The sequence below is a fragment of the Oryzias latipes genome, chromosome 14, assembly GCF_002234675.1.
Source record: "Oryzias latipes chromosome 14, ASM223467v1".
Taxonomy (NCBI): domain Eukaryota; kingdom Metazoa; phylum Chordata; class Actinopteri; order Beloniformes; family Adrianichthyidae; genus Oryzias; species Oryzias latipes.
In genome coordinates this window covers 27,473,301-27,487,076 of record NC_019872.2, presented here as the reverse complement: position 1 = coordinate 27,487,076, position 13,776 = coordinate 27,473,301, and the positions used below count along the sequence as shown (strand labels likewise).

The following is a 13,776-nucleotide window of genomic DNA, read 5'->3' as shown; positions in this document are numbered from 1 at the left end:
TTTTGCTGGTTAACCACATCCAAATTCCTAATATGTTCAAAACGTCTGTGATATCATTTCAGTTCAGCTGAAGTCAGGGATTCATGTATTACATGTTTAACAACATTCTGGCAAAAAAAATGTGCGAGCATCAGGAGAACGCCACTTTTGCGAGCTCGCCACGCCAACGCTGTTGGAAAGCTACGACCTTTAAAACCAACATTTCTTTCTAATGTAGCTTTCCAATCATGTGTAATAAGTTTAGAGGCGATAGATTGAATCCCTTGGGGAAGTTTGAATTAGTAGCTTGTCCTGAAGATTTTTGTTTTTTTTAAAATGGAAAATTCAAGATGGCGGCCTCTCCTTGAGGTCAAAGGTCAAGGAAATTACGGCTGTGGACGTAGATTTGAGATGACAACATATGTATGGAAATTTGTGGTAGAAAAATTTCGGACTAAATCTGTTTCTTACCTTTACGTTAACTCTGAAGGAAAACAGCTTTTAGAAAAGGCAGCGTAGACCAAAGGAAACAGATCAGAAGATGAACCCCCCCCCCCCCCCCCCCCCCCACCAACGTTCTGGACGCTTCTGGAAACATCCTCCTTTCTGCCTCTGATGTTCAAACCCATCCGGCTAAAGGTCACAAAGTGCTACTGGTAAAAAAATAAAATAATTTAAACTTGCATCACTACACAGGCACGTCTCCATGGCAACTGGAGACTCGAGCTCTCCTCGCAGCATCTTCAGGTGGTAAATCATTGGACAGAACTGATTGGACTGCTTCTCATTTAAGGAGCTTTTTATGAAACCATCAAGATTCAGTATTTATTCTGAGATGGAATAAGGTTTCAAAAAGCAAACGACTGAAATCCCAGACATTTACACAAGAATTCCTCTGTCCAACACTTTGGTTTAAATAAAATTGTTATCAGAGCAAAAAAAAAAACATTTTGGATTAATAAATGTTTTTGCAGCTTTTCCATAATTGTTGCAATACGTCGGAGTATTAGGGCCGCCAAAAAATAAATAAAAAATAGTAAAATTACAAGTATTTAAAAAGAAAAAACTGGTAAATTTACGAGATTTTATCTCGTAATCTTACTTTTTTTTTTTTTGGTGGCCCTAAAACTCCGTCGTATTGCAAAAACGTTAGTTTGAATAAACAAAAAGATGAATTTGACACTGTAAAAATGAAATAAATATACAGGAGATGGAATCAAATCATTCAGATAATTCTTAATCTTATTTTTAAAGTTTGATTGAATAAATTCTTAGATTTATTCAAACGAGAAAATCCACCTTAAACCAACAGGTTTAATGAAAAAGGTGAGTTTCCTCTAAAATGATGAAACATTTCAGATTTAAAAACAAATAAACTCCAAAATGTTCCAATATTTCTGGTTAAAAAGAACTAAAATATGGAGAAAAAGACATTAAAGCGTCGGTTTGTTTATGCAAAGTGTCTAAAACGAATTCTTAGAAGTTCAATTTTCAATTCAACTTTCATAGAGAATCTGAAAGCAACTTTATACGGTTCCTGTCAGCATTTGTAAAGAAATGGCCAAATTAGAGACTAAAAAGGTCTCATTTCACATTTAAGAGGTAAAACCGGAACCTTTTTAATATTATTAACATGTTTGGTTTTTTTGTTTTACCTTTTGGAGTTTGGTAATGGGCGGGGCCTGTGCAGATGCTTTCAGAAACCATCCTATCAGGACACATGAGGGAGGCGGAGCCTATTGGGAAACTCCAAAAATAAAGGGGAAATTTGTCTCAAAACGAACGGAGGGAAGACTTTGATTTGGACGCCTTGTGGTCAATTTTTAGAGCAAAGAAATGAGAAAAATCTGGAAGAATTTCTAATCAACCAAACTGTTGACTCCGGCCGATTTTCCAGCAGCACGAGGTCATCACTTCCTCAGCGCCAGCGTCCTCTGTGGGTCTCCACCTGAGGTTCACTCACCTGAGCAGAGGTGGAACATCATAAGAGTTCATTTCTGCTCTTTTCTTTGGGAGACTTTCAAAACTTTCTCCTCTCAGGTTGGGACAAAACCCTCAGGAGAACACTTCCAGATGTCCTCCCCCTTGGGAAGACTCCGCCCAGCTCACAGGATCGACTTTGTCAGTGCCACCATGTGGTCGACGCCGCACGCCACGTCCACCACCCGACCTGGCACGGTCACCTGAGGATCACAGACGAGACAATCCCAGCAGATCCAGGTTAGATTCTGGGACAGGAAGTGCGTCAAAAAGCTCCGTTGTGCTTATGGGGCCTGATCTCCAGCATGGGAGCAGCTGCTGGTGCAACGCCTGCAGGAAAGGCTGCAGGACACTCAGCTTTAAAAGAATGGAAATGTTCGGAGGCTTGAGGTGTTTGCAGGGACACTCTATGAATATTAATCTGCAGAGCGCTTATGTGAAAGGGATCGGTGCTCCTGTCAGACAGTTTGACGCTTTCCCAGCATTCAGAAGAGGACGTTCCTCCGTCCTCCCAGCATGCCGTTGCACCCAGGAATACAAGAAGGCATTTGTTTTCCTTATTATTGCGCGGAGTGGGAACGTGCACCCGGCAGCCCCCTCGGATCCTTTTTAAATGCTAATGCACGACTCCGATTGAAAATCTTCTCCGGGGGATGCGCAGGTGCGGGAACTCAAAGCAGGCGTGCGTGCGCTTCATCAGGACCGTCCCTTTCGGTAATGAAACATAGAAATACGCCTGCAGGTACCAAGAAGATGAAGGAAGATGACACACATCTGCAGAGGTTCTTACCCGCCAAGGGAAGAACTGGTCGTCTCTCTTCCCGATGCCCAAACATCCTCGGATGTTCTTCCCCCAAACGAAGAGCTCGCCTCCTTCTGGAAGGAAAACAGCAGCAAGAATAAGAAAAAGCACTAAATACATAAAGGTTAATGTCTGACAAAGTGTGCATTATCAGAAATTAACGCACGCCAGGCGTGCGTTAATTTCTGATAATGCACACTTTGTCAGCCCTTACTTTTAGAACTGTGAAACTAAAATGATTAAATTGTATTGATTTATCAAATACCTCAATTGAATTGTCTTTTGAAGTGATTTCTCAATCCTCTTTTGGCCGAAAAACACAAAATAGAAGCTCACCTTCTGTCACTTCTAAAGTGTTTTATACCCAAACAGGAGAAATTGTAAATTGGTGAAGATAGATTTTGTATTTTGGCAGAGATATGAAGCCCTGATTCTGAATTAAAAAAAAAAAAAAAAACGTGTTCGTCATGAATTTAAGGACAGAGTTTTAGGGCCACAACAAAAAAAAAGTCAAATTCCGAGATTTAAAGTCGTGAATTTACGAGAAATAAACGTGAACAATTTTGAGAAGTGGAAGTGAGCATCCAGAACAGCAGGTGAACGCCGCGCAGCAGCAGAGCAGACCCACTAAACTCAATGGAACAGGTGAGCCGAATGTTTATTGATAACGTTCCAAATGTTTGGAAGCTCATTTGTTTGATTTACGATTTATTAATGTTTTATTCATTGATTGGCGGCTTGCAGGATCTCTGCAGCCGTTGATGAAGACATCGGTGTCCCTGCAGATACAGTCGATGTCCACTTCAATCCTTTCTTCCTCCATGAAACCAAGATCGCTACGTCTGCACTTTTTGGCATTTTCTACGTTGTAATGCTAACATAACAGACTATTTTCATTCCTCTTTATTGTTTTATGTTGAAACGGGACGTTTCATCTGGAGGAGGAGGCGTATGCAACACTGTTTACTTCAGCATTGGTGTTCGGATGACAGGTTCATGACGTAATGAGACAAATGGACTTCTGGGTATGTGACTAAAAAGGAGAATAAAGGAGAGGTCCTCTTCACCCAAACGTGTTTCTGAGCTCCTTATTTTACAGATGAAACTCCGCTTTACCGACACCGACAATCTAAAACTTGAGAAACGGCGGTTCTCACTTAGAGGCTCAGTTCAATCATTTCAGGCCACCTGGAATCCCTTTCTACAGTTCCTCAGTTCTTCTGATCACAACTGAACTCATTTTTCCTCCTAAATTCATAATTTTACTCCAAATTGCCAGTTTATTGTTATAATTATGATTGTTATTATTGTTATTATTATTTGTTTGTTTTTTGGTCAAGGAAAGAAGGGAGGGCTGACATTCTTTGATTGTTTTCCTCGTCCATCATTGTAAACACTCTGCACTGGAATCTCTGTTATTTGAAAATGTTCAAAGCTGGAAAACAAACAGACGTACCTGTGACGGCTGCAAAGTGGCCGAGGCCGCACCTGATCCTCGACACGGCCGCCGAGGGGCTGAACTCTGAGCGTCCGAACAGCGTGGGGGGAATCAACTCCGGCGTGGACGACTCCGACAGATTTGGACCTTTACCCAGAATGCCGTAGCCCCAAACAAACACTTCCCCCTTTTCTAGAAAAAAAAAACATATTAAAAGGGAATCAAAAACTGAGCGTTATTGCTAATTCTTCTGATAAATCAATCAATGGGAGATTTGATCAAACTAAAAAGACAAAATATCGGTGTGAAAATGTACGGAGCTGCTTGGACAAAGTTCTGCACCGACCGTTGAGAACTGCCACCTGAGTGCCTCCACATGCAGCCTGCACCACCGTCCCACAGCCTTTCAGAGGAAGATGTCGAGGAGAGTTCATCTGAGCACAAAGACAAACATTAAAACTCAGTACGTTTGGTTATTATGTGCCACACCTGCATCACATACACAACACTAAATTAATCCCTTCCTACTTGTTCGCTCTTGTTTTTATCATCTTAGAAACATTGCAACACTGAGTCCAATTGTGTCGCCTTCTGAGTTGGAGATGCTCATCCACGCTTTTATTTCATCTCGTCTTGATTATCAATCAATCAAAACTTTATTTGTATAGCACTTTAACATCCACTAGAGCTCCAAAGTGCTGCACAGATCCCAGGAGGCCTCAGATCTGCAGACTCAATGTTTTTTTTTAAAAAGCAGCAAAAAACACTATCTTTTTTAAATTACTTTTTCTTAATTCTCTCTGTATTCTGTGTTTTACTGTGAAGCACTTTGTGCTATACAAATAAAGTTTATTATTATAATTATTCCTAAAGTTTTACTTCATTTAGTAAAGAAAAAAGTCGTCTAGCCTTGTCTAAAACTTAAATCTGAAACTTTTTGTAAGTTTCAAATCTCTGATTAAGAAAAAAGAAAAGAAAATTTGAGTGTTTTCCCTAAAACTGTGAGACTGTGGAGTTGAACCAACAACCGAGTCCCACTTAAACCTCATAAAATCATTTACAGTCAGACCAGTTTCCATTGGAATGAATGGGAACCGACTTCCTTGTAATAACGCGCCCCCTAGTGGTCATCTAACAGACTGATTCTAAATGAGCTTTAGTTTGGAATTGAAGTGGTTTCCTGTTCAACTTCAAACATTAATGTGGTAAAGTCTTTCACAGAGGATCAGTCACCAAAACAAAAACATTTTATAACTAATAGCCGTTAAATTTCAGTTCCAGTTTAGTTTTTTTCTCTTCCTAAAAAAGGAGAATACATGTATTTTTTAAATCCAGAGGTATGGAAGTTTTCTTAATTCAAAGTAATACGCAATTCTCAAAAATGCATTTTTCAATCAACAAGTCAATACGATGATTTTAAAAATAAAATATGAAATAGTTGTAAATTTTAATGTTGAATTCTAAATTGCTAAATGTATTTTCATATTCCAAGCCTGAATTGCATATTGAATTGTCAATTGAAAAATACATATTACTTTGAATTATGACTCAAATAAACAGATGTTCCCACCAGCTGTGAATGTCAATCATCCAACAAGCTCCAGTTCCCTTGTGTCCTAAACGGGCTTCAACCTGGAAGTGGGGGAAAGCACCAAGATGGCAGGTGAGCGTCTCACCTGTGTGGACTCTGTGACGGAGGACAGCTGTCGGTACTCAGAGTTCCCCCACCCGAACAGCTGTCCGTCTCTGCTGACCGCCAGGCTGCAGTCTCCATAGGTGCTGACCTGCTGCACCTCCACCCCGGACAGATCGCCCCCCACCTCCACCGGGGTGGAGCTGATGTTGTGGTGGCCCAGACCTGGAAGACGAGAGTTCAGGTTTTACAAATGTTGGACGGGAAAATTTTCATCAGATTTAATATTTCATTAAGATCTGTTCTCTCCAGGAGCTAAACTTCAAACCACTGATCAACTGAAGGTTTCAGAGGATTAAACCTACAGTTCCACACAGAGGAAAACAGAAAACAACACAAACCACTCAGAGAAAACCATTCGCCACTTTTCAGCTCGCGTGGAAATAAAAGCTGCCGGTTGTTTATGAGGAAAATGAACAATAGGAAGAAAACCAAAGAATGGTTGTACTTTCACTGAATGGTCATTTGTTCTGCAGGTTTTCTTTGTCTCAAACGGACCTGTCTGACCGTCGGCGCCCCATCCACAGGCAAACACCCTCCCCGATTCTGTGAGGAGCAGACTGTGGTCCTGACCGCAGGAGACCTGAACACAACCAACAATAATGATCAATAATAGCTTATTACTTGGGCGTAATTTGCTTTTTTAAGATTTTTACCATGACAGATAAACTGATCCAAATGATATTTAGAGCTAAATCGACTGTTAGATGGGTTTATTATTAAAATAAATCTTATCTTCTGCTGGAAAACAATGTCTAGTCGTTTTTTTTAGAAGCAAAGTTCCTAAAGTTTATAGGCTGCGTTCCTCCTGTAGGCTGCTGACATCACAGTGCTGTCCAAATTCAACGACTCCTTCAAAGGCGGCCTTCTTTTACCGGATTTCAAGGATCGGCCCCTCTATGGCGGGGGTCTGCAACCTTTCACAATAAAAGAGCCATTTGGGTCCGTTTGTCACAGAGCAAAACCCAGTGAGAGCCACAAAGTTCTTGTTTGGAAAAACACTTTCCGTTTAATGTTTCGGTGGCCGTTAGACCATTTATGTATGAAATTGTTATAAAATATAATAATTGAAGTATAAACTGTGATGGTTTTTTCTATACACAACAAATTATGTTCTTTGACTGTAAAAGCAGCACATGCAAAAATACGCCCAAATAAGTGTGTTAAATAAGAAATATTCTTGATATTTTCCATTTTTATGATTTTGGTGCGCCTTCATCTGACGAGTTAAAAACAGAAACGACTAAACCTAATTCAAACAAATTAACCAAAACAATATTTATCATTTATTTCGTTATTTTTCTTCAAAGCCAAGGAGCCACAAGTTGAAGACCCCTGTTCATATCCCAAGATGCATTGCAGCCGAACCCAGAGATTTCCTGACAACAATGGCGGACTGTGAAGCGGGACCCGGAGTTGGAGAAAATTGCACTTTTTTTTTATATTTACACCTCCGAGATTAAAAGCTGGATCAAATAAAGACAGGAACATTTTAAGCATCCTGGTTCCCTACTCCTCTCTGTTCGGGACTCAGGGTTGCTAGGCGACAGGACACCCACCGATGTAATGGCTAGAATTACCTAAAGGCTAGACCGGTTCATATTCACAACCGTCAACCCGCTCGACGAAGGACCCGGCCAACGCAGGACGACGGCCTCGTTTCTGACACACCCATAGTTGCACTAATGTGGATGGATTTACTGCTGTCATGTTAATATTTGATGGTAAAAAGGGAAATAAAGATGGCGGTGAACCCAAGTCATAATGATCGGAAACGCCGTGTTTGACTTCAGCCTTTTTAATTTAAGTAAATCTGCTGCAGCAGGAAGATCTTAATTGTATTTTATTTTGAAAGGATCCTGTTGCAGTCCAAAGTAAAAGAAGTTAAAATATGTTATGTATAGAAAAAAAAACCACTTTTACGATTCAGTTCTGGTTAACATTTAAAAGCTATACTTGATTTTTATTTTTGTAAGCAGTGAGTCGGGACTTGGTTCTGGTTCAGGTCTGTCAGAAACTGGACCAAATGGCTCTTTTACTGTGAAAGTGTGCAGACTCCTGACTTAACTAAAGAGATCTACTTAATGCAGACGGAGTGGACACTTTGCAATGGGTGTGCCTCAAGAGGACTGCCCGGGTGTGCCTCACCTGGACGACCTTGTCGCCGAAGCCTTCCATCTTGTGGATGACGTGGCTGTCGCTGTTGAAACCAAAAACAGGAACCGTCAGTCAGACGACCAGAGTCTCTGATCTCCTGATCTGTGTTCAAAGCGTTGCCTTTAATTATAACAATGTCGTTTTTAGCCTGAATCTAAAACACTGTGACATAGAGCGACCCCCCCCCCCACTTCCTCTCATCGACACTTGTTTGTTTGCTCCTGATTCACAACGATTTGCATAAAGAAATACTGGGAAATGCAATTAAGCCTAAGTTTCTTTATATATGTCCTCCACCATCAGAAAAATGCTACAATAACACGTTAAAAACACTAAAAACACCATTTTCAGCGAAACAGATCGAGATGAACAGAATGAAGCTTCACAAATGTTCATGTTCTGCAATATTATGAAGATCCAGGAGATAAATATTCCTTTAAAGGTTTTCATTTGTTACTTTGCCTTTAAATCTTTTTTTAAAGTCATCGTTACAATCGTTAATCCTCATCTCAGTTCCATCAAAACCACGTTTTTCTGTGTTTAGATTGATGCTGTTTTTCAAAATAAAATCACGTTTAAGATTTTTACTGATGCCAAAAGGAAAACAGCAAATCTCTAAAGTAAATCCTAAACAAGAGATTTCCAGAGAGCTGCCTAAACTATTTCAGTGAGAAAAACCAAACCTGGAGCTTTGCTGAAACATAAATTATACATTTCTATTCACAAATCTGCTTTCAAGTAACCCTTCTTTCCACCTTTATCCACCTTTGTCATGGTAGGGAGAACACGTCAATGTAAGGGGGGGGTCATATGGACCCCATAGGATAGCACAAGGGTTAAAGAACAGAACTTAAACATCCACTTCTGCAAAAGTCTAGTTTTCTTGTGAATTTTGCTGAAAAATCTAAACATTGTTGCCATTTTAAATGATCACCTTGGTGTAATAAACATTAATGTCTGTTACAGCTTTTATAATTGGATCAGTCTATTTAAATCAAATTATTTTTATCATTATTATTATCTTATAATTGTTTTTACTGAGTAAAATAAACAATAAAAGTGAAATAGATTTTTTTGTTTTAATGATTCATCATCATAAAATATAATATAACTTTTATCAGGTGATTATTCCTAAACATAAATAAATTATCTCTAATAATGTCTTAATGTTGAATCATAAAGAAACAGGAAAGATTAAAGTATTTTATCACAAGAAAACCACAAAGCAGATTGATTTTTTCTGCTTTATCCTATTTTTAAAAAAGTTCTTAAATTAATCTGTTCTTCCTTTATCTGTCTTAAAAACTGAGCTGATAGAAGAAAAGACTGGATTTAAATCAGAGAAATATCTTGTATTTCAGCAGAAAAATGATGCAATAAGTTAAAGCGACGCACCTGTAGACTTCATCTCGGACTATCCGCCTCCCACACTGGCCGAACGCGTTGTTGCCCAAACTGAAAACTAACAAATGACAAACACAAAAGTGAAGTTTTCAGATATAAAACAGGAGAGAAAAAGAAAAACACTTTCATTTGGAGGCGTCTTTCCATACAAATAAACTCAAATGAAATTGGACTTTTCTCAGATAAGTGATGAACGTCTGAATGAACTAAAACATAACATTTAAGGCAACGGAGCAAAAAGAAACAAACATCTTTGTGACACGTCTCTCCCCTGAGTGCCAGACATGAAGCCACAAAGCTCGTTTCAAATCATAAAAGTCCATTTTTATTGGTTTCACTCGTCACAGTGAACATCTGCTGCAGTGGAGTGGCGTTCAGAAGCACACATGAAGGAGGTTTCCGCTCCACCAAAGCACCAGAAGAAAAGACGCCAAAGCTCCTTCTAGCGCCAACGTTTCAACTCGTAGTCCACGAAAGGTTCTAACCAGGAGCAAATGTGTGTTTTGGTAATCCACCTTAAAAATAAATAAATACATAAAATGGAATCTGGACAAAATTATTTTGATTGAAAATAAAGATATATTTTAAAACGGAACATTTTGTTTCAAAACTGTGTCTTTTCTTCTCATTTTAGAGGCATTTGCATCATTTGATGCACGTCGTGTAAAACGCAAACTCAAAGAAATGCTGCGTTTGTGCGGCGACCAACAAATCTTACACCACAATCCAGCAGCAGAAGAATTTTCTGCACACTTTCTGCAGAAAAAAAAAGCATCATCGCACTAAAAGAATGAGCGAAACCGCAAAAGATGAACTGCAACGTGGAAAGGGAACACTGTTCTGTTCTGTTTGACAGACTGTGTGAAAGAAGACAGCATCCCTGATCTGGTTCAGCGGGCTGTTGGCCCCGCCCTGTTCTAGAAAAGCACAAACATCTCGTCTCACCTCCTTCTCTGTCGGTGAGGATCAGGGAGTGGGCGCGGCCGCATGCCACCTGGACCACCCTGGTCTGCAGAGGCTCTTTGAGGGGCAGCGCCACCGGAGACGGTTCCAGAACGTAATGGTAGCTGTGATCTGCGGGGGGACAGCAGCCACGCAAGATTTCAAAGAGACGAGAAGTCTTTGTGCTTTTGGCGAGTCTGCAGAGGTTCCTCTGAAAACGCGGCGTGACAATTACAGCTTTCCAATGGAACCCTTGACAGGAAAAACGTCTTCAGAAACATCATCTTTGAAATAATGAGGCTGTAGATGTCAAAAATGAGATTTTGTGTGTTTAAAAATGTTGAATTCGTTCTGGAACCTTTGAGAAATGAAGCTGCGCCCTCAACAACGCGCGTTCAAGCGGCCACTTCGTACACCACATCATGCCTTTTTAGTAATTTCCCAGAAGTCCCTGCAAAAGAACCAGTGTGCACTAAAGCTCACCAGACTGGCAATTAAAACTGTTTATACCAAACATTAAGTCACATAAACTGACAGTAAAAATGTTTTCCAAGAGTCCCTAAAATGCATATTCACATTTTATTTTCCCACTTGGAAAAGAGAAACCTGCAAAACTGTAAACGTACCGTCCTTATGAATTAAAAATAAACCAACAGCATTCTAATAAATAAGTGATTTTTAGCTCTGTGAGAGAAAACTGGAAAAGATTTAAAGGGTTGAAAAGCGAACGCGCCGGTTTTCATTTCAGCGTGGACACACCGCCGCCGCCTCTGATGGCGCCTCTTTGTTCCGACAGACTCGCAGTGATTAAGGAGAGCTGGTGTGCAGCATCAGAGGAGGTTTTTTTTTGCTTACGACGGCTGCGTTGGGTTCGCTGGAAGCCCAGCTGAGAGTCCTTGTTCAGGCCCATGCCCCACACTTTGGACACGTCTTTGGTGGAGGACGCCAGGAGAGTGAATCCGTAACCACAAGCAGCAGACGAGATCTGCAACAGAGACGGTGACCTTGAACTCCACCTTCAGCCACTTTCCTCAACAATTAGATGCAGAGCATTAGACTCAGTCAGCTGTGACTGATGACAGGAGCCCACTCAGACGCTGGAACCGCCAAAGTGAAGGACGGACAATAAAAGACTTCTCCGTCTACGCCAGAAAACTGCTAAACCACAGACTTAAAATAATACATACAGTGATTTTTATTTAATCCATCTAGTAACTTGAGGTTAATTCTCCACATTTAGATGCACAAGATCAGAAACAATCTCAAAATGTACACTACAACAGAGAAATATGATCAGATTTTACCTATTTTAACTTCATTATGCTCATATACATGAGTAAAAAGCCAAAAACACTATTTTGATCTGGTCTGTGATAGACACCTCGCAGCCAATCAGAGTCAAGTATTTACCCAGACCAGGTATAAGCAGGGTTAAAATTCTCTCATTCGTTTATAAATCTGTGCACGGCTTGGCAGCTTTTTCTATGAGCTGCTGAAGTTTGATGCTCCCTCTTCGGTCAGCTGCTCAGCAAAAACAAAGGAGCATGCGTTCGCCGCCGCCGCAGCAGCTCCATAACTTTGGAAAGAGCTTCCACTTCATGTCTGACAGCCTTTGTAAGTCTTTTCAAAAAAAGAAGAAAAAACAACTTTTTTAACTTGGATTTTACACACAGTAAAATAAATGCTCTCTCTTTTATTTTACTGCATTGTGATTTATTCTATTTTACCGAATAAGAAATGTTGAAAGCGTTTCATTCCATTCTCTATTGATTTTATATTCTTTTTGTGATGATAGTGATGATATTTCTAAATCAACTCAATTGAAGTGACTTCTTGCAAAACCTTTAAAGATGCTCTACCGTTTCTGCCGTCTCCAGACGGTACGGCGTCAGCTGACACTTGCGGGGTTTCTTCCTGCCGCTGTCTGGCACCACAAAGCTGGGGATCCCCAGAGCCCCAGTGAAGCTGAAGCCCCAGACAAACACTCTGTGGGTCGGCCGCTTGTGCTGGCCGACGTACTGAAACACGGGGCCGCTGCTGCTGCTCTCCTGGGCTCCTGAGGAGCTGTGCTGCGTTGCGTAGCCAAACGCCTGGAGGCCGGAGCTCCTGTGCCGGGAGCACAAGCGCACCGTGGAAAGAGCCATCCTGCACAGATACAAGCATTTTATTTTGAAATAAAGTCTCCTTTTATGGCACAAAGACACTAAGAAAAATGTTTTATCAACTGATTCTTTAACATTTCCTGTTTCCTTCAATGACCTCTTGGAAAATATCCAATGTTGAGTTTTCTAAAAACATGAAAACTTACAGATCTATTAAAAATAAGCATTTAAGTTGATGACATGCACTAATTTTAAGCTAAAAGGAGTTATGGATAAATAAATCTCATTCAATGAACTCAAACAGCTCATTTTACATAGTTATTTTAAAAGGTACTGCGACAGTTCATACTGGGATATTTTTTAAGCCAAATTAAAACATATTAAACAATAACCTTGATTTTCCATGTTTTTAATGCAACAATTTTGTTATTTCACTGATGCCGAACTGTAAAGAACATTTGTATTCATTTAAATTAAGCTTTTCAATGTATCATTTACAATCTTCATTAAAATATTCAAATATTTTATAGAAATGGCAGAAAAAATGAGTTCAACCATGTTTCCTTCGTACCTTTACTTTTCATTGAACCTAGCGTCTGTCCCGGTCTGCCGAAAGGAAGCAAATCTCCCCATCGGCTGTTTAAATTCAGATTTAACTTAAATCTTTTCAGTTCAAATCTCACTTGTTAGACGCCTATTTCTATCCAAGAACACGAGAGGTAGAAGAGATGAACTTCCGGGTAAAATGGTCTCGCGGTGGAATACTCTTCCGGTTAAGCAACACCGCCCCCTGCTGCTCTGGAGGAATATAACATCACAGCTATGGGTAAATGTCAGGGAAATAACTTTAGTTTTTGTATGGTGTCAGTTTTGCAACAAAGAAAAATTGTAAATGCAGCTTAAATTTATATATTTATATATATTTATTGAAGTCCGTGGGTTGTGAAATGTTTAATGAGTGGTGATTTAATTTTTATTTCTTTGGACAGTGAATTTTGTTTGAATTATGTTCAGAAGAATAGGGCTATTCTCGCGAGAATTTGAGCCTTTTATGTTGGCCACAGGTGAGCAGTGTTGCCAGATTGGGCGGGTTTCCGCCCAATTGGGCTTCTTTTGGTTATGTTGGGCGGGTAAAATTGGCATTGGGCGGGTCTATAAAATTTGGGCTGCTTTTCAAAATATTTAGCGGTTTTATTGTCATTATTATTATTTTTCTTATTATTTAAAATATTAAGTAAAAGTATACTAATTAATATATAGCCTAAAAAAAGCATTGTGA

At 39.9% G+C, this 13,776-nt stretch overlaps 1 protein-coding gene across 2 annotated transcripts; it reads right to left on the bottom strand.

Annotated features, from left to right (window-relative positions):
- Positions 1-760: 760 nt before the first annotated feature.
- Positions 761-13,243, bottom strand: rcc1l (RCC1 like). 2 transcript variants are annotated; one of them, XM_023962341.1, is made up of 12 exons: positions 13,069-13,243; positions 12,255-12,540; positions 11,251-11,380; positions 10,399-10,527; positions 9,445-9,511; positions 8,041-8,092; positions 6,391-6,475; positions 5,876-6,057; positions 4,546-4,633; positions 4,218-4,391; positions 2,750-2,832; positions 761-2,162 (listed from the first exon to the last, which is right to left on the bottom strand). In XM_023962341.1, the coding sequence occupies exons 2-12, from the start codon at positions 12,537-12,539 to the stop codon at positions 2,085-2,087; spliced, it is 1,353 nt and encodes a 450-aa protein (XP_023818109.1). In that variant the 5' UTR covers position 12,540; positions 13,069-13,243; the 3' UTR covers positions 761-2,084. The 2 variants fall into 2 exon arrangements, with proteins under 2 accessions (XP_023818109.1, XP_023818108.1); XM_023962340.1 differs by having other exon boundaries at positions 2,750-2,835; positions 13,069-13,241.
- Between the last annotated feature and the right edge of the window lie 533 nt (positions 13,244-13,776).